Source organism: Macrobrachium rosenbergii, chromosome 48, assembly GCF_040412425.1.
Source record: "Macrobrachium rosenbergii isolate ZJJX-2024 chromosome 48, ASM4041242v1, whole genome shotgun sequence".
Lineage (NCBI taxonomy): Eukaryota > Metazoa > Arthropoda > Malacostraca > Decapoda > Palaemonidae > Macrobrachium > Macrobrachium rosenbergii.
This window is the reverse complement of record NC_089788.1, coordinates 8,720,502-8,748,001: the sequence shown is the minus strand read 5'-3', so window position 1 is coordinate 8,748,001 and position 27,500 is coordinate 8,720,502. Positions and strand designations below refer to the sequence as shown.

General features: G+C 40.1%; 2 protein-coding genes across 2 annotated transcripts in view; both read left to right on the top strand.

Annotated features, from left to right (window-relative positions):
- Window positions 1–27,500, top strand: part of LOC136831244 (tetratricopeptide repeat protein 1-like) — a 234,660-nt gene that overhangs the window by 41,460 nt on the left and 165,700 nt on the right. The window lies entirely within an intron of this gene.
- LOC136831677 (trichohyalin-like) lies at window positions 2,511–4,328 on the top strand. The gene has a single exon (XM_067092306.1). The coding sequence runs from the start codon at window positions 2,511–2,513 to the stop codon at window positions 4,326–4,328; it is 1,818 nt and encodes a 605-aa protein (XP_066948407.1).

Sequence of the window (27,500 nt, the reverse complement as noted above, 5' to 3'; positions counted from 1 at the left end):
CCTCCACTTCCACCTTCCCGACCCCTTGCCCCTTCTCCCTACCCTCCCCTATCTTTCCCCTCACCCCTCCCTCCCTCCGGAGCACACGATCAAGTGCTAATTTAGCAGTGCCCCCTCCTTCCCCACCCCTTCCCTTTCCTCCTCCACCCCTCCCCTCCTCTTTCCCCTTCATCCCCTTCTTATTTTCATCCCCTCCCCTTTCCCCTTCCTCCTCCCCTCCCCTCACCTTCCATCTTCCCTTCCTCTCCCCTTCTCTTCCCTTCCCTTCCCCCTTCCCTCCTTTCTTTCTTCCTTCCCCCTCCTTCCACTCCTCCTCCCCGTTTCCCCCTTCCCCTCACCTTCCTGCTCCTCCTCTCCCATCCCTCTACCCTCCTTCCCCTTCCCTCACCCTCCCCCATAAACGGATATCAGTTTCGTTAATTACAATCATAAATCGGTTACAATTTCTGTCAAAACTAAAAAGTGCAATTTCTGCCAAAACTAAAAAGTGTAAAATAAAAAAAATTAAACATGCTTTTACTAAAATGCACTAAAAAGTAAAAAATAATATTTTGAGATACAGCAGGATTTTCTTACAATTAATCATGTTTATAAAAATAAAAGCGTGGGCCCCAAACATGGAAGGAAAAGCTACAAGAAATAAAATAAAATCTATTTCTTTTCTTGTAGCATTTCCTTCCATGTTTGGGGCCAACGCTTTTATTTTTGTAGACATGATTAATTGTAAGAAAATCCTGCTGTCTCAAAATATTATTTTTTAATTTTTGGTGCATTTTAATAAAAGCATGTTTAAATTTTTTTTTTCCTAGTCTTTAACATAGTGTACAGTACCATATTTTTTTAATGAAAAATGGATCTCTAACAGTTTTTTTTATTACCATTTATGGAAACATTTTAGTTTGATTTGAAATTCTCATGTTGACAATTTTTTTTCACTTTTTCTGAAAAAAAAATATAGATGACAACAGCCCATAAATATTTCATTAAAATTATAAAGTAAATCTAAAAAGCCACTGAAATTTTCCTAGTTTTGGAAAAAATAATATTCATGCTTTCGGCCAGTGCTGTACCAATAAGCAACAGTGTACCATCACTACCTGATGGTACAACTGTGTACTAATACGGAGGAAACGTGTTTAAATCGAGTGTAATTCTTTTCAACCTTTTTGTTCATTTTTATGCGTTTGTGTATTTTTTTACATGCTTAGATTCCTATGTTAATATTATTGTTTAATATATTAAGTATTGGTTGCGTTACTGTAACATGAATATGGCTCTTTTACGTGTGTAAGTTAATAATAATAATAATAATAATAATAATAATAATAATAATAATAATAATAATCCATAAAAATGTTATATTAGCACGAGTCACTACAGTGGTGAACGAATGTATGTGCACTTAAATCACTGGATTTTTTAACCAATAATAATAATAATAATAATAATAATAATAATAATAATAATAATAATAATAATAATACTCACTACAATATTACTATTACTAATAGGAATAAAGTTACAAATTAAAACACCGGTGAAAGCCAAACATGAACATTTAAAATTATTTAATAATAATAATAATAATAATAATAATAATAATAATAATAATAATAATAATAATAATAATAATAATAATAATAAAATATCAAATGGAAAAGACGAGTATCTGGAAATCCTTTCAGGAAAAACAAAACAGAACCAACAAACCGAAATATGGCATCAATAAACTTTAGAAATATAAAAAAAAAGAAAAACAGATAGACTGGCGTAAATTGATAGAGGAAAACATTAGACAGGGCAAATTATTCTTATGATTTCAGCCGAGGTGAGTGTTGGGATGACGATTTCTGAGGATTCCTTGGGACTCCTTGGGCGAGGATTCGATTCTTCAAGGCACTTCAGCGGCGGCGTCTCCAGGAGCACCCGGAAACTATCTTTAGAACTCCCCAACGAAGAAGAAGAAGAAGAAGAAGAAGAAGAAGAAGAGACAGAGCCAACCAAGAAGAAGGATTTTCTGAAGACGAGCCAAGAATGATGAGGCTTCAGAACTCCCCAAAGAAGAAGAAGAAGAGACGGAGAAAACCAAGAAGAAGGATTGTCTGGAGACAAGTCAAGAATGATGAGGACTCTGAAGGAATCCCGTGGGCACTGCAGTCTTCCTCGGAACGTATTCTTCTTTGTCTTCGCTTCCAGAAGCTCGATCCCTCTTGGATACGAATCAGGACGTGGCAGATTTTAAAACTAGACTTAGAGAAAGCTGTAGTATACGGTTAACATTTTGCATAATGTTTGCCCTAGAAGTTTTCGTATTGTATGTGCTCATATTTGTCGCTTGTGGATTGTACAACTTGCCTTGTGATCAAGGAATTCATGGACACTTTCCGGAAAACCTTCATCATTTTGCCATCGCCGAGTCTTGGACTTCAGAGGTTGTGGAAACGCGACCACCGAACAGCGTAAACATTGAGACGTCGGTCCTTGTCGGTGCCATCCCTTGGATGGCCTTGATGGCAGGGCTCTTGGCGTTGTTGGCTGTTTACTGGAGGCCGAAACTCTTTGGACGCGATGCTCTTGTTCGTGAGGAGGACGACCTGGAAGTGCCCACACTGGATGCAATTCTTTTAACCGACGATCTGGAAAGCTCAGAGGAGGAGGAGGAGGAACAAGAACTCGACAGCTCTGATGTTGATGATGGTGGTGAGGAGGAGGAGGAGGAAGAAGAAATGGAAGAACTCGAAACCGCCGGGGAGGAGGAGGAAGAAGAAGAAAGCATCATCATAACTGAAGAGGAGGATAATATGGAAGAAGAAAGTCTGACAACTGAAGCTCAGCTTGAAAACAGAAATAGTGAACTGGAGAAAAATCTCACAAGTGAGACCCAGAAAAACATCAGCCTTCAGAATGAGGTCCTGATGCTAAAAGACCGAGTCCAGTCGCTACAGTCAGAGTTACGCCATAAAGAATCTCGACTGGTCTCGGCAACAAAAGCTCTAAACACTGAAAGAGCGAACAATAAGATTGCTGTTGCAGAACTTGAAGTACTGAGGAACTGGGTCACAGAATTAGGAGGTGAAAATGCCTCAATTAAGGAATATTTGGTAGACAAATGCCTGGATATTACTCTACTCAAGAAAAAGTTAGGAGACAAAAAGGAAAAAACCCAGATACTAAAAGAAGAAGTCCTGGTAATGAAGAACTGGGTATCTGAATTAGGAGGTGAAAATGTCAGGATTAAGGAAGATTTGGGAGAGAAAACCTTGGTAATTGCTTCAATGAAGGCAGAGCTAGAAAATGAAAAGGAGAAGACCCAGATTCTGAGGGATGAAGTCCAGGTAATGAGGAACTGGGTCTCAGAATTAGGAGGCGAAAATACCGAGCTTAAGGAAGACCTAGAAGAAGCAATCCTGGAAGCTGCCACACTCAAGAACTCTTTACTAAATGAGAAAAGGGATGCTCTCCATCAGAGGAAGGAAATGGAGAACTTACTGGAGGAGGAAAAGAAAAGAGGCAATGGAATGGAGACATCACTGAGAACCATAAAAGTGGAGCTCCGTAACAGGGACCAGCAGATAGAAAATTTCGTCAGTGCAGGCCGAAAATTAATATTTGAGAAACAAGATCTAGAAGCCACACTAGAAGTTGCCCTTAATCGCGGAAAGGAGCTGGAGAGAGAAAAGAGTGAAATGAGAGTGCATTGCCTGGAAAGGCTCAAGGAAAAGGACTGTGAAAAAGAAGAGCTAAGAGAACGGGAGCAACAGACGCAGGAGAACTTGGAAAGCGCTTTGCACCAACAGCAGAAGTTGGAGTGCTCTTTAAAACGTGCAGAAGGAGAGATCTGCTCTTTGAAGAAGGCAGAAAGCACAAACCTCCGTGAATTGGAACAACTTAGGAAAGAATCTGAAAGATTGAGTGAAAAGTGTAGGATGCAGGAAGAGAATGCAATTAAAGAACAAAAACGTGTCAGGGAGTACCTAAGGACGCAGGAAGAAGAACTGAGGATTCATGATAAGTATATGTTAATGGCGCTCCTCCATGGGACTGCTCAGAGAAACTTCCTTCTGGAAAACATTGCACTGGACTGTAAAAACAAAAGCCTGGACAACAACAGCAAAGAAGAGGAGCCACACAACTGTGTTGAAACAACTGAGGGAAAAGACCAAGGTCAGGAAGAGGACCGATATGATCAAGTGCGGAAGGTAGAAGAGGAACAGTACAGGATGTACCACAATGCCCAGCAAGAGAAGGATGACTACGGGAAGCAGTGGGAGGACCTGACACAGATGGTGGAGGATCTAATTCATGGAGATGAACAAAAGGGTTGCTGAGGAAGCCCAAAATGAGGCAGCAGTCCAGGAGGTACAGACAGCAGAGGTGATAATACTGCCAACCACCAGTAACTGATGGAGGAAGTCTGGCTGGCTGTGCAGCAAGAAGGACGCAGGGCTTGAGAAATCTGAAGGGCAGTGTGGATGAGTCACAGGTTGACTTGATGACTGCGGGGTCGAAGACGTACCTCTGGCGGCATGGGAGGAACCCCAAGATCCTTCCTAGGTTCCTTTGAAGGCGTCCCCCCACGCCTTCCCAGGTTCCTCTGAAGGAGTTCCCCACACAACTTCAGAGGTTCCTCTGAAGGTGTTCCCCCACACCTTCCGAGGTTTCTCTGATGGTGTTCCCCCACACCTTCTGAGATTCCTCTGAGGGTGTTCCCCCACACCCTCTGAGGTTCCTCTGAAGGTGTGTCTGGGGTTCCTCCCTAGCTGCCTTTGGTGTGTGTTCGACAACGCAGTCGTCAGGCCAGTCTGTGACCCATTCATTTGTCTCTTGGAGTTGTCTGGATGTCATCGGTCAAGTTCGTCAAGCTCGTCTCCTAAAAGAAATCATTATCTGTCAGGTCCACTTAAGGTAGGGTATACCAGCTCGAGACATAGGCAACTAAGCCTCTGTCATCTGAAATGGATTTCTGCCCACCTTTTTGATGGTGACCTGTCACCTTAAGGAAATCAGCGGCTATTAGTCCCACTTAAGGTTGGGTATACCAGTTCAGGACATAGGCAAATTTTCCTCTGTTATCGAAACTGGATTTTTGCCCACCTTTTTGATGGTGGCCTGTCTCCTTAAGGAAATCATTGGCTGTCAGGTTCACTTAGGGTTAGGTATATCAGTTCAAGACATAGGCAACTTTGCCTCTGTCACCGAAACTGGATTTCTGCCCACCTTTTTGATGGTGGCCTGTCTCCTTAAGGAAATCATTGGCTATCAGGTCCATTTAAGGTTGGGTATACCAGTTCAACACATAGGCAACTTTGCCTCTGTCATTGAAACTGGATTTCTGCCCACCTTTTTTGATGGTGGCCTGTCTCCTTAAGGAAATCATTGGCTGTCAGGTCCACTTAGGGTTGGGTATATCAGTTCAAGACATAGGCAACTTTGCCTCTGTCATGGAAACTGGATTTCTGCCCACCTTTTTGATGGTGGCCTGTCTCCTTAAGGAAATCATTGGCTATGAGGTCCATTTAAGGTTGGGTATACCAGTTCAACACATAGGCAACTTTGCCTCTGTCATCGAAATTGGATTTCTGCCCACCTTTTGATGGTGGCCTTTCTCCTTAAGGAAATCATTGGCTGTCAGGTCCACTTAAGGTTAGGTATACCAGTTCGAGACACAGGCAACTTTGCCTCTGTCATGGAAACTGGATTTCTGCCCACCTTTTTGATGGTGGCCTTTCTCCTTAAGGAAATCATTGGCTGTCAGGTCCACTTAAGGTTGGGTATACCAGTTTGAGACATAGGCAACTTTACCTCTGTCATGGAAACTGGATTTCTGCCCACCTTTTGATGGTGGCCTGTCTCCTTAAGGAAATCAGTAGCTGTCAGGTCCACTTAAGGTTGGGTATACCAGTTCGAGACATAGGCAACTTTGCCTATGTCATGGAAACTGGATTTCTGCCCACCTTTTGATGGTGGCCTGTCTCCTTAAGGAAATCAGTAGCTGTCAGGTTCACTTAAGGTTGGGTATACCAGCTCGAGACATAGGCAACTTTGCCTCTGTCATCGAAACTGGATTTCTGCCCACGTTTTGATGGTGGCCTGTCTCCTTAAGGAAATCAGTAGCTGTCAGGTCCACTTAAGGTTGGGTATACCAGTTTGAGACATAGGCAACTTTGCCTCTGTCATGGAAACTGGATTTCTGCCCACCTTTTGATGGTGGCCTGTCTCCTTAAGGAAATCAGTAGCTGTCAGGTTCACTTAAGGTTCGGTATACCAGTTCAAGACATAGGCAACTTTGCCTCTATCATGGAAACTGGATTTCTGCCCACCTTTTGATGGTGGCCTTTCTCCTTAAGGAAATCAGTAGCTGTCAGGTCCACTTAAGGTTGGGTATACCAGTTCAAGACATAGGCAACTTTGCCTCTGTCATGGAAACTGGATTTCTGCCCACCTTTTGATGGTGGCCTTTCTCCTTAAGGAAATCATTGGCTGTCAGGTCCACTTAAGGTTGGGTATACCACTTCGAGACATAGGCAACTTTGCCTCTGTCATTGAAACTGGATTTCTGCCCACCTTTTGATGGTGGCCTGTCTCCTTAAGGAAATCAGTAGCTGTCAGGTCCACTTAAGGTTGGGTATACCAGTTTGAGACATAGGCAACTTTGCCTCTGTCATGGAAACTGGATTTCTGCCCACCTTTTGATGGTGGCTTGTCTCCTTAAGGAAATCAGTAGCTGTCAGGTCCACTTAAGGTTGGGTATACCAGTTCGAGACATAGGCATCTTTGCCTCTGTCATGGAAACTGGATTTCTGCCCACCTTTTGATGGTGGCCTGTCTCCTTAAGGAAATCAGTAGCTGTCAGGTCCACTTAAGGTTGGGTATACCAGTTTGAGACATAGGCAATTTTGTCTCTGTCATGGAAACTGGATTTCTGCCCACCTTTTTGATGGTGGCCTGCCTCCTTAAGGAAATCAGTAGCTGTCAGGTCCACTTAAGGTTGGGTATACCAGTTCGAGACATAGGCAACTTTGCCTCTGTCATGGAAACTGGATTTCTGCCCACCTTTTGGATGGTGGTGTGTCTCCTTAAGGAAATCATTAGCTATCAGGTCCACTTAAGGTTGGGTATACCAGTTCGAGACACAGGCAACTTTGCCTCTGTCATGGAAACTGGATTTCTGCCCACCTTTTTGATGGTTGCGTTTCTCCTTAAGGAAATCATTGGCTGTCAGGTCCACTTAAGGTTGGGTATACCATTTTGAGACATAGGCAACTTTGCCTCTGTCATGGAAACTGGATTTCTGCCCACCTTTTTGATGGTGGCTTTTCTTATGGAAATCAGTTGCTGTCAGGTCCACTTAAGGTTGGGTATACCAGTTTGAGACATAGGCAACTTTGCCTCTGTCATGGAAACTAGATTTCTGCCCACCATTTGATGGTGGCCTGTCTCCTTAAGGAAATCAGTAGCTGTCAGGTCCACTTAAGGTTCGGTATACCAGTTCGAGACATAGGCAACTTTGCCTCTGTCATTGAAACTGGATTTCTGCCCACCTTTTTGATGGTGGCGTGTCTCCATAAGGAAATCAGTAGCTGTCAGGTCCACTTAAGGTTGGGTACACCAGTTTGAGACATAGGCAACTTTGGCTCTGTCATGGAAACTGGATTTCTGCCCACCTTTTTGATGGTGGCCTCTCCTTATGGAAATCAGTTGCTGTCAGGTCCACTTAAGGTTGGGTATACCAGTTCGAGACATTGGCAACTCTGCCTCTGTCATCGAAACTGGATTTCTGCCCACCTTTTTTATGGTGAACTGTCTCCTTAAGGAAATCATTGGCTGTCAGGTCCACTTAAGGTTGGGTATACCAGTTTGAGACATAGGCAACTTTGGCTCTGTCATGGAAACTGGATTTCTGCCCACCTTTTTGATGGTGGCGTGTCTCCTTAAGGAAATCATTGGCTGTCAGGTCCACTTAAGGTTGGGTATACCAGTTCGAGACATAGGCAAATTAGCCTCTGTCATCGCAACTGGATTTCTGCCCACCTTTTTGATAGTGGCCTGTCTCTTTAAGGAAATCAGTAGCTGTCAGGTCCACTTAAGGTTGGGTATACCAGTTTGAGACATAGGCAACTTTGCCTCTGTCATGGAAACTGGATTTCTGCCCACCTTTTTGATGGTGGCCTGTCTCCTTAAGGAAATCAGTAGCTGTCAGGTCCACTTAAGGTTGGGTATACCAGTTTGAGACATAGGCAACTTAGCCTCTGTCATGGAAACTGGATTTCTGCCCACCTTTTTGATGGTGGCGTGTCTCCTTAAGGAAATCATTGGCTGTCAGGTCCACTTAAGGTTGGGTATACCAGTTCAAGACATAGGCAACTTAGCCTCTGTCATGGAAACTGGATTTCTGCCCACCTTTTTGATGGTGGCCACTCTTTATGGAAATCAGTAGCTGTCAGGTCCACTTAAGGTTGGGTATACCAGTTCGAGACATAGGCAACTTAGCCTCTGTCATCGAAACTGGATTTCTACCCACCTTTTTGATGGTGAACTGTCTCCTTAAGGAAATCAGTAGCTGTCAGGTCCACTTAAGGTTGGGTATACCAGTTCGAGACATAGGCAACTTTGCCTCTGTCATGGAAACTGGATTTCTGCCCACCTTTGCGATGGTGGCGTGTCTCCTTAAGGAAATCTCTAGCTGTCAGGTCCACTTAAGGTTGGGTATACCAGTTCGAGACATAGGCAACTTTGGCTCTGTCATGGAAACTGGATTTCTGCCCACCTTTTTGATGGTGGCGTGTCTCCTTAAGGAAATCATTGGCTGTCAGGTCCACTTAAGGTTGGGTATACCAGTTCAAGACATAGGCAACTTTGCCTCTGTCATGGAAACTGGATTTTTGCCCACCTTTTTGATGGTGGCCTGTCTCCTTAAGGAAATCTCTAGCTGTCAGGTCTACTTAAGGTTGGGTATACCATTTCGAGACATAGGCAACCTTGGCTCTGTCATCGCAACTGGATTTCTGCCCACCTTTTTGATGGTGGCCTGTCTCCTTAAGGAAATCAGTAGCTGTCAGGTCCACTTAAGGTTGGGTATACCAGTTCGAGACATAGGCAACTTTGCCTCTGTCATGGAAACTGGATTTCTGCCCACCTTTTGGATGGTGGTGTGTCTCCTTAAGGAAATCAGTAGCTGTCAGGTCCACTTAAGGTTGGGTATACCAGTTCGAGACATAGGCAACTTTGGCTCTGTCATGGAAACTGGATTTCTGCCCACCTTTTTGATGGTGGTGTGTCTCCTTAAGGAAGTCAGTGGCTGTCTGGTCCACTTAAGGTTGGGTATACCAGTTCAAGACATAGGCAAATTTTCTTCTGTCATTGCAACTGGATTTCTGCCCACCTTTTGATGGTGGCCTGTCTCCTTAAGGAAATCATTGGCTGTCAGGTCCACTTAAGGTTGGTATACCAGTTCGAGACATAGGCATCGTAGCCTCTGTCATCGCAACTGGATTTCTGCCCACCTTTTTGATGGTGGCCTGTCTCCTTAAGGAAATCAGTAGCTGCCAGTTCCACTTAAGGTTGGGTATACCAGTTCGAGACATAGGCAACTTTGGCTCTGTCATGGAAACTGGATTTCTGCCCACCTTTTTGATGGTGGTGTGTCTCCTTAAGGAAGTCAGTGGCTGTCTGGTCCACTTAAGGTTGGGTATACCAGTTCAAGACATAGGCAAATTTTCTTCTGTCATTGCAACTGGATTTCTGCCCACCTTTTGATGGTGGCCTGTCTCCTTAAGGAAATCATTGGCTGTCAGGTCCACTTAAGGTTGGTATACCAGTTCGAGACATAGGCATCGTAGCCTCTGTCATCGCAACTGGATTTCTGCCCACCTTTTTGATGGTGGCCTGTCTCCTTAAGGAAATCAGTAGCTGCCAGTTCCACTTAAGGTTGGGTATACCAGTTCGAGACATAGGCAACTTAGCCTCTGTCATGGAAACTGGATTTCTGCCCACCTTTTGGATGGTGGCCTATCTCCTTAAGGAAATCAGTAGCTGTCAGGTCCACTTAAGGTTGGGTATACCAGTTCGAGACATAGGCAACTTTGGCTCTGTCATCGCAGCTGGATTTCTGCCCACCTTTTTGATGGTGGCCTATCTCCTTAAGGAAATCAGTGGGTGTCAGGCCCACTTAAGGTTGGGTATACCAGTTCAAGACATAGGCAAATTTTCCTCTGTCATTGAAACTGGATTTCTGCCCACCTTTTTGATGGTGGTCTGTCTCTTTATGGAAATCAGTAGCTGTCAGGTCCACTTAAGGTTGGGTATACCAGTTCGAGACATAGGTAATTTAGCCTCTGTCATGGAAACTGGATTTCTGCCCACCTTTTTGATGGTGGGCTGTCTCCTTAAGGAAATCAGTAGTTGTCAGGTCCATTTAAGGTTGGATATACCATTTCGAGATATAGGCAACCTTGGCTCTGTCATCGCAGCTGGATTTCTGCCCAGCTTTTTTGATGGTGGCCTGTCTCCTTAAGGAAATCAGTAACTGTCAGGCACACTTAAGGTTGGGTATACCAGTTCGAGACATAAGCAACTTTGCCTCTGTCATGGAAACTGGATTTCTGCCCACCTTTTTGATGGTGGTGTGTCTCCTTAAGGAAGTCAGTGGCTGTCTGGTCCACTTAAGGTTGGGTATACCAGTTCAAGACATAGGCAAATTTTCTTCTGTCATTGCAACTGGATTTCTGCCCACCTTTTGATGGTGGCCTGTCTCCTTAAGGAAATCAGTAGCTGTCAGGTCCACTTAAGGTTGGGTATACCAGTTCGAGACATAGGCAACTTTGGCTCTGTCATGGAAACTGGATTTCTGCCCACCTTTTTGATGGTGGTGTGTCTCCTTAAGGAAGTCAGTGGCTGTCTGGTCCACTTAAGGTTGGGTATACCAGTTCAAGACATAGGCAAATTTTCTTCTGTCATTGCAACTGGATTTCTGCCCACCTTTTGATGGTGGCCTGTCTCCTTAAGGAAATCATTGGCTGTCAGGTCCACTTAAGGTTGGTATACCAGTTCGAGACATAGGCATCGTTGCCTCTGTCATCGAAACTGGATTTCTGCCCACCTTTTGATGGTGGCCTATCTCCTTAAGGAAATCAGTAGCTGCCAGTTCCACTTAAGGTTGGGTATACCAGTTTGAGACATAGGCAACTTAGCCTCTGTCATGGAAACTGGATTTCTGCCCACCTTTTGGATGGTGGCCTATCTCCTTAAGGAAATCAGTAGCTGTCAGGTCCACTTAAGGTTGGGTATACCAGTTCGAGACATAGGCAACTTTGGCTCTGTCATCGCAGCTGGATTTCTGCCCACCTTTTTGATGGTGGCCTATCTCCTTAAGGAAATCAGTGGGTGTCAGGCCCACTTAAGGTTGGGTATACCAGTTCAAGACATAGGCAACTTTGGCTCTGTCATCGCAGCTGGATTTCTGCCCACCTTTTGGATGGTGGCCTATCTCCTTAAGGAAATCAGTGGGTGTCAGGCCCACTTAAGGTTGGGTATACCAGTTCGAGACATAGGCAACTTTGGCTCTGTCATCGCAGCTGGATTTCTGCCCACCTTTTGGATGGTGGCCTATCTCCTTAAGGAAATCAGTGGGTGTCAGGCCCACTTAAGGTTGGGTATACCAGTTCAAGACATAGGCAAATTTTCCTCTGTCATTGAAACTGGATTTCTGCCCACCTTTTTGATGGTGGTCTGTCTCTTTATGGAAATCAGTAGCTGTCAGGTCCACTTAAGGTTGGGTATACCAGTTCGAGACATAGGTAATTTAGCCTCTGTCATGGAAACTGGATTTCTGCCCACCTTTTGATGGTGGGCTGTCTCCTTAAGAAAATCAGTAGTTGTCAGGTCCATTTAAGGTTGGATATACCATTTCGAGATATAGGCAACCTTGGCTCTGTCATCGCAGCTGGATTTCTGCCCAGCTTTTTTGATGGTGGCCTGTCTCCTTAAGGAAATCAGTAACTGTCAGGCACACTTAAGGTTGGGTATACCAGTTCGAGACATAAGCAACTTTGGCTCTGTCATCAAAACTGGATTTCTGCCCACGTTTTGGACTGTGGCCTGTCATCTTAAGTAATTCAGGTACTATCAGGCCCACTTAAGGTTGGGTGTACCAGTTTGAGATATAGGCAACTTTGCCTCTGTCATCGAAACTGGATTTCTTCCCACCTTTGAGATGGTGGCCTGTCTCCTTAAGGAAATCGGCAGCTGTCGGGCCAACTTAAGGTTTGATATACCAGTTTGAACTCAGGCAACTTTGGCTCTGTCATCGAAACTGGATTTCTGCCCATGTTTTGGACTGTGGCCTGTCTTCTTAAGTAAATCACTAACTGTCAGGCCCACTTAAGGTTGGGTATACCATTTTGAGACACAGGCAACTTTGGCTGTGTCATCAAAACTGGATTTTTCCCACCTTTTGGATGGTGGCCTGTCTCCTTAAGTAAATTAGTAACTGTCAGGGCTACTTAAGGTTGGTTATACCAGTTCGAGACATAGGCAACTTTGGCTCTGTCATCGAAACTGGATTTCTGCCCACCTTTTTTATGGTGGCCTGTCTCTTTAAGGAAATCAGTGGCTGTCAGGTCCACTTTAGGTTGGGTATACCAGTTCGTGACATAGGCAACTTTGCTTCTGTCTTCGAAACTGGATTTCTTCCCACCTTTTTGGTGGTGGCCTGTCAGGTCCACTTAAGGTTGGGTATTCCAGTTCGAGACATAGGCAACATTGCCCCTGTCATCGAAACTGGATTTCTGCCCACTTTTTTGAGGGTGGCCTGTCTCCTTAACCTAATAACTGTTTTCCTTGGGAAGCAGCTTTGGTGCCCCCAGTTGTCAGCTAAGAGTGCGGTCAGCAAAAATTTACACTACCCAGACTGTCAGCAAAAAGTAAAAAACACAATGTGGCAACTACTCTCCCGGCCGTGGTGTCGTTTGAGGACTGGGGGCTACGTTTGCTTTTTGGTTATCAGTTTGTGTATCTTATTCCATATATTTTAATCCATGTAAGACTATTAACATATATACGGCCGTTTCCCTTTCACCACTGTCACATATTTATACGTCAGCTCTTTCCAGCCATGATATTAACAGCAATTTATCCATCGGCTACAAGAGTATCAGTGTGGCGACATTTGGAAAATAACATTCTCTTAGAACCGACACACATGCATTGTTTCATGCTTGGAAGTTTATTTGTTGTATATGAAACTTCCTTTTTGACGTTCTAGGATTTATAAATAATAGGTTACATCAATTAGTCATTGGAATTACAATTGTTAATAATCATCAGATTTTTATTTGATAGGCCATATAATGGTATATATTCAAGCAGCTTCCAAAAGATCTTGCATTTGGTAGTCTGTATAATCCAATCTTTGGGCTAAACCGAGGTTCCTGTTATGAATTCTACATCATCCACGGTGCATGTCTGTTTTCTAAATAAAAATATTAAATAAAAGTAAACTGTATGGAATTTAAGTGGTATATACACACATGTATATGTATATATATATATATATATATATATATATATATATATATATATATATATATATATATTTTATATATATATCACCTAGAAATTCCTTTCCTTTCTTCCACCTGCATCGAGTTTGGTGGGTGGAACCACTTGAACATTAGTTTGAGAATGGTGCCTCAGATTATCCTCAGTCCTTTTGACCAATTCTAATTCCTTGTTTCATAGACAATGGCGGGTTTAGTGATCTCCCTTTTGTACAGGCAACTTAAACGACTTCCACTTTCCTCATGACTTTTGATTGTTGACAAGGGAATTCCGAAGTGACCATCATCAGTAAAAGAAGAAACTGGAATCTTTCAAAAGAACTCGTTATAATTCCATGCCCTAATTCAAGTCCATCAAATTCATGGCGGGTAGGAGGTAACTAGAGCCATAAACAACAGCCGATCGTTTCAGTCAATACCACCCACGTCGTTGCTTTACAAATTTCTATATTTGCCAGTTATCAATATCATAGTCAAACCAAAATGACCTCGAACATTTAGTATGTTTTAGATGTTTGCCACTTTTCCCAGACTTGATTCATAAAACCCTGACCTAAGTTTGGATATCGCGTAGATATGGCAGTTACATCGCCCCACCTTTTCCATGCTAGGTCTGAAACGGTAAACAGTGTGACACTTGTTTTGTGTATCTAACTGTGAAGGCGTAAAATGAACTGAAATCTGAAGAATTGAAGTCATATATTAAACTGCTTTGATCAAAAGGTAGGGTGAGGGTGATCTAGTTTCTAACTACCTAAATAAATTATACTAATGCCAAATATCTAGCCCAGACTTACTGATGAAAATAAATGATACAGTCCGAAATAAAAAAAAAATACTATTATTGACTCCTGAAGTGATGACAGGTTTGTAAATTAACTCGGCCTTGCCCCAGAACGGCCTCTTTCTTCTGGACAGCCCAGGGGAGGGATAATTTGGATTTTATGACCGGATTAAAAAACCCCAAATTGAGGAATGCAGGTTAACTGTAGTCGGATTATAAGTCAGGAAGTTTGGAAATGTAGCTAATGACCCCCATATTGTGTGTACAGAGTCTCTATGTGCACTATAAATCTAATGTATATACATAAATATTCATACACATGCACAAACATATATATATATATATATATATATATATATATATATATATATATATATATATATATATGTGTGTGTGTGTGTGTGTGTGTGTGTGTAATGATAGCTAGGAGAATATTAGTTAAGAATAGCATAAATAAAAAAAAAAAAAAAAGAGAGAGACCCATTAATAGACGAATGATAGACAGAGTAAGAGAGAGAGAGAGAGAGAGAGAGAGAGAGAGAGAGAATGAATAATAGTGAAATGAGACAAAGAAAGAGAGATAGTAATGATCAGGAAGTGTCGTGAGTATGGAGCCAAAACACTGGTGCCAGAATAATCTAAGCGCAACCATTAAAAACTGCCTACCCGTCTCACCTGTGACCTGACCTTTCAACTTTTGTCGGACCCTGAAGACTTCTGGTGACGTCATTAGTCCCACCCACAAAGGAGGAATTAAGTCAATTAATCACACCCAAGGGGTGTTGTTAGATAATCTTCAACCAATAAGGATGACTACAAGGTGGAACAGAAGCAATTGTCCGCCTACTGGTGGTATGGACATTTCCTTCGAAGAACCTTCAAGAAAGCAAGCTTGAAGGGAGAGAAGATGGAGAATATTGGAGAGCCTTAGCAGATTGAGGTCGAGAGTCTCACCAGTTGTGGGTTAAGAAGATTCGAGAAAGGCTCATACTTCGATTCGTAGTCATACTACTTAACTTGTATATATACTGTATTATTTTACCAGTGTTTAATGAAGTAAGAAAACTGCACTGTCTTCCTAAGCCTCCTGAAACTCTAACAACTAACAACAAACAAAGCCAGAAATGATAAAGCAACTATAAAAAAAAATATAAAACTAATTCAAATAAGAAGAAGCAGCAAAATGTTACTATAACAAACATTACAAAGATAACAATAATAAACTTCTTTACATTGGTAATGGGTAACAAATAAAACAGACATTACACACACACACACACACACACACACACACACACACACACACACACACACACACATATATATATATATATATATATATATATATATATATATATATATATATATATAAAACATCATGTTGTCTCTGTTCATTGGTCCGTATGCTAATTGTTCTTTTTATAATTGTTAGAGTTCTCGAACGTTATAATTATGAATGCCAAAATTGTTAGGTTTGAATTACTGTATATGACATCCAGTGTTCAAAGGAAGGTAAAGAACAATACAAAGAAAATAGTTATCTCTCTCTCTCTCTCTCTCTCTCTCTCTCTCTCTCTCTCTCTCTCTCTCTCTCTCTCTCTCTCTCTCTACTCAAGTAAAGGATAACTTAAGAAAATGGTGATACCGATAAATTTCATCATCTGTTTTAAAGATCTTCCTTTACCAATGTAATGAAACTGCCACTGTTGTCAAATACGAAATCTTAGGCTCGGAAATTACTGGCAATCCGTTCACAATCATCAAATATATAGATCTCACTATACTCTCTTTGCATTGTTAGCCTCTGTTTTCGTTTTCATCATTCTCACTGTCGGATGAATTTTCAGCATTGTCTCTGGTGCAAGAATTTTGTACGTAGCTTTCATTTAGATTATCGTCTTTGTGTATCGTTTCGTGTTTGAAAGTTTGGTCGTTCTAGATCTACCCTGTGATATATATATATATATATACACACACACACACACACATATATATATATATATATATATATATATATATATATATATATATATATATATATATATGTTTATGTTTGTGTATAGCGACATCGGATAATATACACAGCTTCTGAAGTAAATTTTATGAAATGCTAAAGTTAAATTGATGAAATAAATTACAGTTATTGCTAATTTGAGCAATTTAGAATAAGTAAACAAAACAGTTTTCGGTCGTTATTCAGAATGAAGCGCAGCTGGAGTTCAGCCACATGCACTGAACATATCTTAAAGTAATAAAACAGTCAAGTGAGTACATTTTTCCTATTTCAGTCGGAATAATGTCAATAAACTACAGTTACTTATCGTTTTTATTTGCGCTAGAACTGGAAAAGAAAAACAGAGAAGAAAGCAACTCATTACCGATACAAAGTTGGATTAGATAAGATTATAGTCCTTCTACCCGCTCGTCGAAAGACCAAAATTCCGTGTAAGAGAACGAACCAGCCCAGCTTCATGTTGTCTCGCTATATAGCGATGTCGCCAAGTGATTGGCGAATTCCCGCATTAGATGCAGACAGGAAAATTATGATAAAAGGGGGGTATGGGAGGAAGTATTTTAGTTTCGATATGGTCAACAACACCTCCTCGGACCTAGAGAAAATATGTCATAGGGAATTAACCTTGAAAGGAAAGCGGGAAAAATCGATCGTATATATACGTACTAAACGCCGCGGTCAAAACATCTGCTCAACCTTGAAAGGAAAGCGGGAAAAATCGATCGTATATATACGTACTAAACGCCGCGGTCAAAACATCTGCTCAACCTTGAAAGGAAAGCGGGAAAAATCGATCGTATATATACGTACTAAACGCCGCGGTCAAAACATCTGCTCAACCTTGAAAGGAAAGCGGGAAAAATCGATCGTATATATACGTACTAAACGCCGCCGTCAAAACATCTGCTCTCCGGATATATACGTACTAAACGACTCAGGCTGCGTTGGCGCACTACGTATATACAGTATACGTACTAAACGGTTAAAGGGTTAAGGGTACACATTATCACTGTCGTGGGTATTGACCCCACTCATTTGTAGGTTTCATCAGGAATGGGCCTTTGCCCTCCGAATGGCCAGGTCTCTTTCGCTTAGCACACATCAGCTTTCTTTCTCCGTATTAGAGGTGGATATTTTCAACTGAGAACGGCGTCCTTTTCCTTGGCCCTCGTAGGGGGAGTAGTGCAGTCAGTGCACCTCACGGGATGCACTATAGGCATTACTAAAGGTTCTTTGCAGCGTCCCTTCGGCCCCTAGCTGCAACCCCTTTCATTCCTTTTACTGTATCTCCATTCATATTATCTCTCTTCCATCTTGTCTCAACCCTCTCCTAACAATTATTTCATAGCGCAACTGCGAGGATTTCCTCCTTTTACACCTTAAAACCTACCTACTCTCAATTTCCTTTCAGCGCTGAATAACCTCATAGATCCCAGTGCTTGGCCTTTGGCCTAAACTCTGTATTCCATTCCATTCCTTTTCCTTAGTAAATGCTTTTCCCCTTCCACTTTTGAGCACTGGAATTTCTACTTTCCTTTGCGTTTCCCGGGCCTTTACTCTGCCCTCATCCCAAAGTTAATAGGATGGATTTATTATTTCTTGAGAATACAAAATCCAGATGACAGCATTTTCCTGATTAAGATCCGATGTATTTTTGTGCTTGGGGAGAAAACATTACAGACTCCAGGTCCTCATTGGATGGGTCGATATCGTACTCGGCTAGCACTATCCTAGGCCCGCGTTCGATTCTCCGGCCGGCCAATGAAGAATTAGAGGAATTTATTTCTGGTGATAGAAATTCATTTCTCGCTATATTGTGGTTCGGATTCCACAGTAAGCTGTAGGCCCGGTTGCTAGGTAACCAATTGGTTCTTAGCCACGTAAAATAAGTCTAATCCTTCGGGCCAGCCCTAGGAGGGCTGTTAATCAGCTCAGTGGTCTGGTTAAACTAAGGTATACTTAACTTAACTTACGGACTCCACACAGAAATGACACATTTTCCTGAATGAAATCCGGTCCCCTTCTCCCGGTTTCCACTAAGCTTTGGGGCAAAACTCTCACAGACAGTTCCACTCAGAACTTTCATTGCCGGTTATTTGTTTGGTTAATGAATGTGAGTGCATCATGCGGTATTAACTGTATCGTCAATAAATCATATCCATATCCTCTTGATGACACCATTTAAGACAACTAAGATAAGCACAGATATTAATATTTATTCACATATACTGATATGATTCATCTGGAAATGTCACGCGTTTGTTTCTCTTTATACATCTGACGCTATGTCATCTCTAGTAAAATAGTTTATTTATATTCTTTGGTGGGATGCTCGAATCGAATTATGTTTTTTGGTTGGTTGTTGCGATATTTTAGATTACGCTGGCCTAGTGCCAGCACGGGCTCTTGCCCAAAGAATGGCAAAGTGTTAAAGGAATGAGATGCCTTTTGTGGACCATTTGTCTCAGCCCCACCAAGGTGTTATGTTACTTATCTGGTACCAAGTGCATTAGTTGCAATCAAAACAAATGAGAAGTAACTAAGTTACACGCAAAAGAAACTAGAATTGAAAATAGTTATTTTACCTCTGTGCCACAAAAAAAAAAAGTAACTTAATCGAACTTTGTTCCTTGGCCTTCCTTCCCCGTATGCAAATGAGATGTCGAATGTCAACGCACCGAACACTTGAAAATAAAATATCTCTATAAAAAATATTAATAGCCTTACCTGCGTGAGCATCTTGATCCGACGGAGGCTGAGCCTGGAATGTCATTTGGTCTTTGCGGTAAGAGAGTTTTTATGGGGTGACATTGAAGAGCACCACCGCCGACTCCGCATCTTGACCCTGAAGGTAGAAGAGCTTTAGAGGGTCTGATTGGGTCCTGGGCTCGCCGACGCCGTAAGCCGGCAAATGACCTGACTCCTTATCTTCCAGTTGCTGTCCAATATTCCGCTTATTTCTGTGCGCTAGCTTGATCGGTGTTTCTGCTGCTGATACTTGTTGCGTGATCTGCTTTTGATGGTGGGTTTTTGCTCATGCTTTTACAGGCAACTGATTTCGAGTTAATAATGGATTACAGTCAGGAAAGACTGTATTCTGTCAATTATTATCAAGCCGTAAAGCGGTTGGTGTTACGAAGAAGAAACGCGAATATTGAAAAATTGAAAGCACACTGTTCCTTTTAGCCCTATCATTCGTGTTTGGAACTGCCAAATATTGCCAGTCTTACGGTTATAATAACCTTTTTTTAATTTTTAAACGAGGTTATGAACCGATATTTTATTCTTTCTCATTTTCTCACATGTTTTAATGATTATTGTTTTCCCTACCGCGAGTAAAGCTTCGAAATTGGAGGAGGGACCGTACACCGCAAAGGGTTTTACTTCTCCTTTTAATGTTTGCAGAGGTAATTTAGCATAATTACTTCCATTAGATCCGCTGAGTTTGTAGGTTAAGAGTGTTCTTTATTGTTTGTTTATATGGTCATTGTGGGGTTGAGCTTCCTATGTTAAATACCGTTTGCACACAACCTGCCCAAAGTTAACGTTTTTATTTGTTTATCTGTCGTGTATGTATGTGCGTATGTATGCATGTATATATGTACAAGCGTACAGGTATATGTGTATATACATTATATATGTATATATATATATATATATATATATATATATATATATATATATATATATATATATATTGGTGTGTGTGTGTGTGTGTGTGTGCAGTAATGTATTTATGTATGTATACATATATAATCTTTTCGATCACTAGTTTGTATGTTCCGAAAGGCAAGACCCAAAGAGGACTCGAACTAGGGAAAGAGTAAATTAAATCCTGAGATTTATTACAGCCTGACCCTTGAGGAAGTGTTGATATTATATTAGAGTTGGATTCCGTAGTTGGATTTTTCTTGTTAGGCTTAGGTTTACAGTTGTTGTTTATTTTAATTGAAATATTGATGGTGTCTATGTCTGCTATAGGAATGAAAACGCCTCTCTCTCTCTCTCTCTCTCTCTCTCTCTCTCTCTCTCTCTCTCTCTCTCTCTCGTTGTATCATAGCCTTGTTTCTATGCACTTCCATTTTTATGGTGGAATAGAAGGGGGGTGTTGATGATGGCTGGGGAGGCACATACACTAATAAATGCTTATCCGTAGTTAAGTATACTGGGCTGATTAACAGCTCTCCTAGAGAGGGCTGGCCCGAAGGATTAGACTTATTTTACGTGGCTGAGAACCAACTGGTTACATAGGAACGGGACCTACAGCTTATTGTGGAATCCGAACCACTTATCCGTAGAGTTATTGTAAGTGGTATAGAGGTGAGGGGAACCTCTCTTCATTCCTAATCCAGGTTCGAAAAATGTTGTGGATGGAGAATATAATAATAATAGTAATAATAATGGTAAACCTGTTTTGGTTTGACGCCATATACAAATACGTAAGGCAGATACAATACAGTACAAAATACAAGATACATTACTTTAAATACCAGTGACCACCACAGAAACAATAATAAAAGCAACATACATTTTTTCAGCCGTTCTCAGCTAGCACCCTGCTGGCCGCGAGTTCGAATCTCCGACCGGCCAGTGAAGAATAAGAGGAATTTATTTCTGGTGATAGAAATTCGTTTCTCGCTATAATGTGGTTCGGATTCCACAATAAGCTGTAGGTCCCGTTGCTAGGTAACCAATTGGTTCATAGCCACGTAAAATAAATCTAATCCTTCGGGCCAGCCCTAGGAGAGCTGTTAATCAGCTCAGTGGTCTGGTTAAACTAAAATATACTTAATATTTCAGCGTTGAAGCCATATACAAATAAATTATGCATGTATAGAAGCAACAATACAAAAAATTCAACCGAGAGGAAAGAAGGATTGAACGGGTTTTCTCAAATAACGGTAATATGGTGATAATTCCTTCAGTCAGCATAAAATGATAGCAGTGGGTTAGCCAACGTTATTTGTTTAGAATTCGCAGTTGGCGGGAGTTCAGATGCTTTATTTGTTCTTACAATATCTATGATAATAACAACGTCATTTCTTAGTATTACGTATGATAATAACATCACTTCTTAGCAGTACTTATGAAATTAGCATAATTGGCAACTATAGGAAACCTACAGGGAAAATGAAATAAAGCGGTATTATAAACATACCAGGAACATACAGAACAGGACATAGGTATGTCCAACAGCCGACAACCTTCAGTGTCGGGTAGAAAATAAGGTGGACAGAAAACTATAATGCAGAAATACCAGTGAGTTATGATAGCTCTATCTCTGACGGGCGGCCAGACTGGACATGGTTCGCCTAACAGTGTTTATCAGATGATGTAGGTTTGTTGTGAACATCAGCTTAGCAGAATGATAGGGAGTTGTGTTTGTGTGTGTGTGTGGTGTGTGTGTGTGTGTGTATGTAAGGCGCCCTGGGATGTCAGTATGGACAGATATAGATCGTCCGAAGGAAGCAATCATAGACGCTGCAGCAGTAGAAGCGGAATAACAGTAATTCGCTTTTGTCGTCACCATTCTGTGTCAGCCGTATCGTCTAGACTGGCTGTCATAATGAGTCACATATACAGCAATTCTTATAGAAATTACAGGCGGTAATTCCCGATAATTAATCGTAGCTCTTTTGGGGGTGTTTAAGCGACCTAGGAAGCATCGACATGCACGGGGTGTTGGTTTAATGTCAGACTCGTCTGCATACCTCCGGCAAGTATCAATCAGTTGCTGGTAACCTTGCTGATGGGGAGAATAGAACTGTATTGTCGTCGATGCGGCGGTTTTTATTGTCATTTCGTCGACAGTTCATCCGATTAGGAGTGACTTCAGTTCAACATTCAAGACGTATGTGCATGTACTAAGTAGATAATGTGAGAATATGCCACCTTGACGTAGTCTGTTTTAGAAGCCTAAGTTGTAAGACAGTATGTTACCCCTTGTGACGGAATTGCTGCTAGGAGAACCGGCAATATAATGAGCTAATTAAATATAAAGGTGTGCCTTTCAGGATATAGACGCAAGTATAGGTTGGGTGGTTGGCTAAATCCAAACTGATTGTCTGAAATGCGTAGGAAGGGGATATATCTCACTAAAGGAGCAAACTCAAATATCTTTGGTGCGTTTGTTTCGATTGCAATCGGGAGGTGGTTGCCGGGGTCAGACGCATCTTAGGAAGTGAACTGAGATTGGTTATTCGGGAGGAACCAGCGAATTATTCCCACTAAATAATCCACCTAGGAAAATGTAATTAATGCGTAGCATAACTTGAAAGCTTCTGCATGTTGACCATCACAGCCTGGTGATTTATTATTGGGTCAGTTCTTTTTGGCATCGCCGATGTTACCCGGTGTAATACGATCGGCGAAATGAAGTCGAATGTTATCAGTAAGGAAATATCCTCAAAAATTCAAGCGAAGATGCAGTGCATTACTGCCCTAAAATAGCTTTCCTTATGCTTTCATAACTTTTATTTTTTATCTATTTATATTAATGTATTTATTTCTCTTTTTCTTTTTTAATAAATGATCTTTTTTCTGTATTTCCTATTATCTTGTTAACTTCTTTCAAATGAACACCATATTCTTTGGAAGCTTGAATTTCAAGGCTTGTTCCTTATCTTTTTAATAATAATAATAATAATAATAATAATAATAATAATAATAATAATAATAATAATGAAAACGTGGTACAAGACTCATGGTAAGAATACCGCAGCTTAAAGCTGAACAAATAGACAACATAAATTACCATAGAACGCTTAGAAGGTCCACGAAAACTAAGCTTAAAAGAGATAAACCCAATAAGTTGCATGTCGGCACAAAATAACTGTTGCACAATTCAGGCAACCTCAGAATCGCTTTGCAGAGTTCGAGTAACCCCAACATGGCTTGTTACTTTATTTTCCGGTTATTTTTATATTTTGTTTTGGCTCGAGAGTGAATTATGTATCTGTTTTGGTCCGGAGACACTGTCATTTTCATGTGAAAAATTTTTTTCTTTAGTTATGCGTCAGACGAAAATTCTAATGTGTATGTGTATAGATTAGTGTATGTATGTATATACATATATACATTTATATTTATATATATGCACTTATGAGCCTACAGAGGCCCAGAAGGACTTTAACTGTTAATATATAATTTATATATATATATATATATATATATATATATATATATATATATATATATATATATATATATATATATATATATGTAGAAAGAGAGAGAGAGTGCATGTGTGTGTGCACGCGTGTGCGCCAGTGTCAGTAAATGTATTTGTGTGTATATACCATAGTTTAATGGTCGATTACTGATCTCCCATTAAGAAAGGCTCATGGTTCGATCCTTACCTTCCGCCCACCAGTCAACCCAGGTCTGAATAGATGCAGGGTCAGATGGGAACACGAAAAAGGAGAAACTCCAACTGCTAGTGCGGAGTAAAAAACTCGGGCACATCAGGTTGAGGTTGAGGGCAAGCTGAGGCACTTTGCCACGAAGAGTGGCATCAGTCTGTTCCCGCCTTATGCATATACAGTATATATATAAAGTATAACTGACGAACTCAGGTCTATTTTTCTGGAGCTGGAATCGATCTATCCGTGCCATCTTAGCATAATGCTTGGAACTGTGCTGCTTTTTAGGTGAAGTATATATATATATATATATATATATATATATATATATATATATATATATATATATATATATATATATATATATATTTATATATATATATATATTTATATATATATATATATATGTTATATAAATATATATATATATATATATATATATATATATATATATATATTTATATATATATATATATTATATATATATATATATATATATATATATATATATATATACATATATATATATATATATATATATATATAAATGTATAGTGTATGTTTATGCTTGTACTTTGTAAGACCTTTAAAATTATGAATGATCTTCCATGCACGACAAGCACCGTGAACTTTACGCCCAAAACTGTCAAATGGAAGCCGCCCCCCCAAAAAAAAAATAAATAAATAAACTACAGTAACACTGAAAAAAAAATAAACGAAAAACAAATAAACGCCATAATCATTACGGTAACAACACAAAGACGTCGGAATTAAGAGTGTACGTGTGGTTTGCCTTCACCCCCGGGTTCCGCTTCTGATTATAACTGGCGATCGGTGCGGTTTCGGCGCCGAAGGACCGCAAGTTAATCTCCAGGAGAGGAGAGCCTTCAAGATCCTACAGTACTCGTCTTTAGGGGTCTCGGTCACGTGCGGCTTTCGTTTTCACTTTTGTGTGTGTGTGTTTTTTTTTTTGGTACCTAACACCGATGGAGAGAGGTTTTTCTTAGACCTGGTAATTGGATGGTTGGGAAGTGTAGGTTTTTAGTTTTCTATAAAAGGGAACTGTTGTGCCGGCTTTGTCTGTCCGTCCGCACTTTTTCTGTCCGCCTTCAGATCTTAATAACTACTGAGGCTAGAGGGCTGCAAATTGGTATGTTGATCATCCACCCTCCAATCGTCAACCAAATTGCAGCCCTCTAGCCTCAGTAGCTTTTTATTTTATTTAAGTTGGACATAATCGTGCTTATGGCAACGATGTAGGATAGGCCCGTGGTTAAAGTTTCATGGGCCGCGGCTCATACGGCATTATACCGAGAACACCAAAGATAGATCTGTTTTCGGTGGCCTTCAATATAAGCTGTAGCGGCTGTACAAAAAACTTGATTGCGCCGAAGAAGCTTCGACGCGTGTTTAACTTTTTTGTTGTTGTTGTCATGGATCTTTGTTAATTACAAGAGTGTAAAAATTGTATTTAAATATTATTTGCATGTTTTATTAATGGTGTGATTTTTCTTTAATAATAATAATAATAATAATAATAATAATAATAATAATAATAAAATTATTATTATTATTATTATTATTATTATTATTATTATTATTATTATTATTATTATTATTATTATTATTATTATTATTATTATTAAACACTCGGAAAGCCACTTGTTTGATAGACTACCATATTAAAACCGAACCACTGAAATGTTACATCACTGGTCTTATTAATGAAAATTCACCGGATGTTAAGCGGAAATATTTATGATGTATTGCCGTACCGACAAGCCTCTCTGGAATCCTTCGTCCACGGGGCATGCGCCTTTGGCGTTTAGCGAGCGTCATCAATATCTTTATGTATCTTTTTGCTTGTTGCATAGTTCTTGTTATGTGTAAGTATTTAACTATTTTCCCTGTTGAATTTGTAGCATCATTTTCATTATTTGGATTTACTTCGCAGTGAATTACCTGCTAAAATTCGTCAATGCTATATTCTGCGTATTTACAGTTAGATTAATTCCTTCGTTGTTTGCTGTACATCACAGATCGAGTTTTATATCGTAAGTGACGTGAAACAAGTAAAAAAGGCGCCGAAGTTTCCTCGGCAAACAATCGAGTTTTCTGTGCAGCCGCTACAGCGAATAATCAAGGCCACCGAAAATACATCTATCTTTTGTTGGTCTCGGTATAATACTGTATGAGCCGTGGCCCATGAATCTTTAACCACTGCCCAGTGGAGGCCTGTCCTATACCGTTGCCAGAAGCACGATTAAGGCTAACTGTAACCTTAAGTAAAATAAAAACTGCTGAGGCTAGAGGGCTGCAATTTGGTATGTTTGATGATTGGAGGGTGGATGATCATCATACCAATTTGCTGCCCTCTAGCCTCAGTAGTTTTTAAGATCTGATGGCAGACAGAAAAAGTGTGTACAGAAAAATTGCGGACGGACAGACAAAGCCGGCAAATTAGTTTTCTTTTACAGAAAACTAAAACAATTTTATGCACATTCCGAATTGTGTGGTGTAATTCCTCTTTGCAGAATTCTAGATTATTCAGGAAATTAATTTATTTCTTAATTGCTCGTTCATTTTTAGTTTTCTATAAAAGAAAACTATTGTGCCGGCTTTGTCTGTCCGTCCGCACTTTTCTGTCCGCACTTTTTCTGTCTGCCCTCAGATATTAAAAACTACTGAGGCTAGAGGGCTGCAAATTGGTATGTTGATCATCCACCCTCCAATCATTAAACACACCAAATTGCAGCCCTCTAGCCTCAGTAGTTTTTATTTTATTTAAGGATAAAGTTAGCCACAATCGTGCGTCTGGCTACGATATAGGCTAGGCCACCACCGGCTAATAACAGCATTATACGAGACCACCGAAAGATAGATTTATTTTCGGTGGCCTTGATTATACGATGTACAGAAAACTCGATTGCGCCGTAGAAACTTCGGCGCATTTTATACTTGTTTCATCTTGACTCAGCTCAGTAAATTCCTCATTAAAATACTTTCTTCGTTAAGCGTACGAATAGCGAAAGATGATTATGAATCTCCCTGTCAGTAAGCAAGTAATGTTTCTTTTTCAATTGTCTAGAGGTTTATGAAGATTTTAATAAGTTATAAATGGTGAATATCTACTAAATTCTGGTTAAACTCGTATTATTATTATTATTATTATTATTATTATTATTATTATTATTATTATTATTATTATTATTATTAGTAGTAGTAGTAGTAGTGGTAGTAGTAGTAGTAGTAGTAGTAGTAGTAGTAGTAGTAGTAGTACTTGACGTTTACAATCACACTATTATTATTATTATTATTATTATTATTATTATTATTATTATTATAGTTAAGTTGACACTGCATTTTAAATATACTCGTACATCACCTTAAAACACATATTTTATTATTATTATTATTATTATTATTATTATTATTATTATTATTATTATTATTATTATTATTTTCCATCTTGCGTCCATATACTTGTTTATTTATTTATAAAAAAAAAGCCTTCATGGGAATAATGTACAGATCGATTTTTATGATAAGCATATGTCACATGAAAAAACAATATCATGTAATTTACCGAACAGTTAATCCCTGCATTTTTACTAGAAATATTATCCTTTCAGCGGACCGTGAAAACATCAAGTCACATGACTTAAGATAAGATAGATACTTGTTGAATGACTGATTGCCATGTCTTTGAGATAGCACAAGAAGCTGTATTTATAGTGATGTATTTATAACCGTCATATGTTTGAAAATGATATATAAGACATAAA

What these genes read in the sequence shown, in the direction of transcription:
- LOC136831677 (XM_067092306.1), top strand. Translation starts at nt 2,511, where the DNA reads ATGGCAGGGCTCTTGGCGTTGTTGGCTGTTTACTGGAGGCCGAAACTC.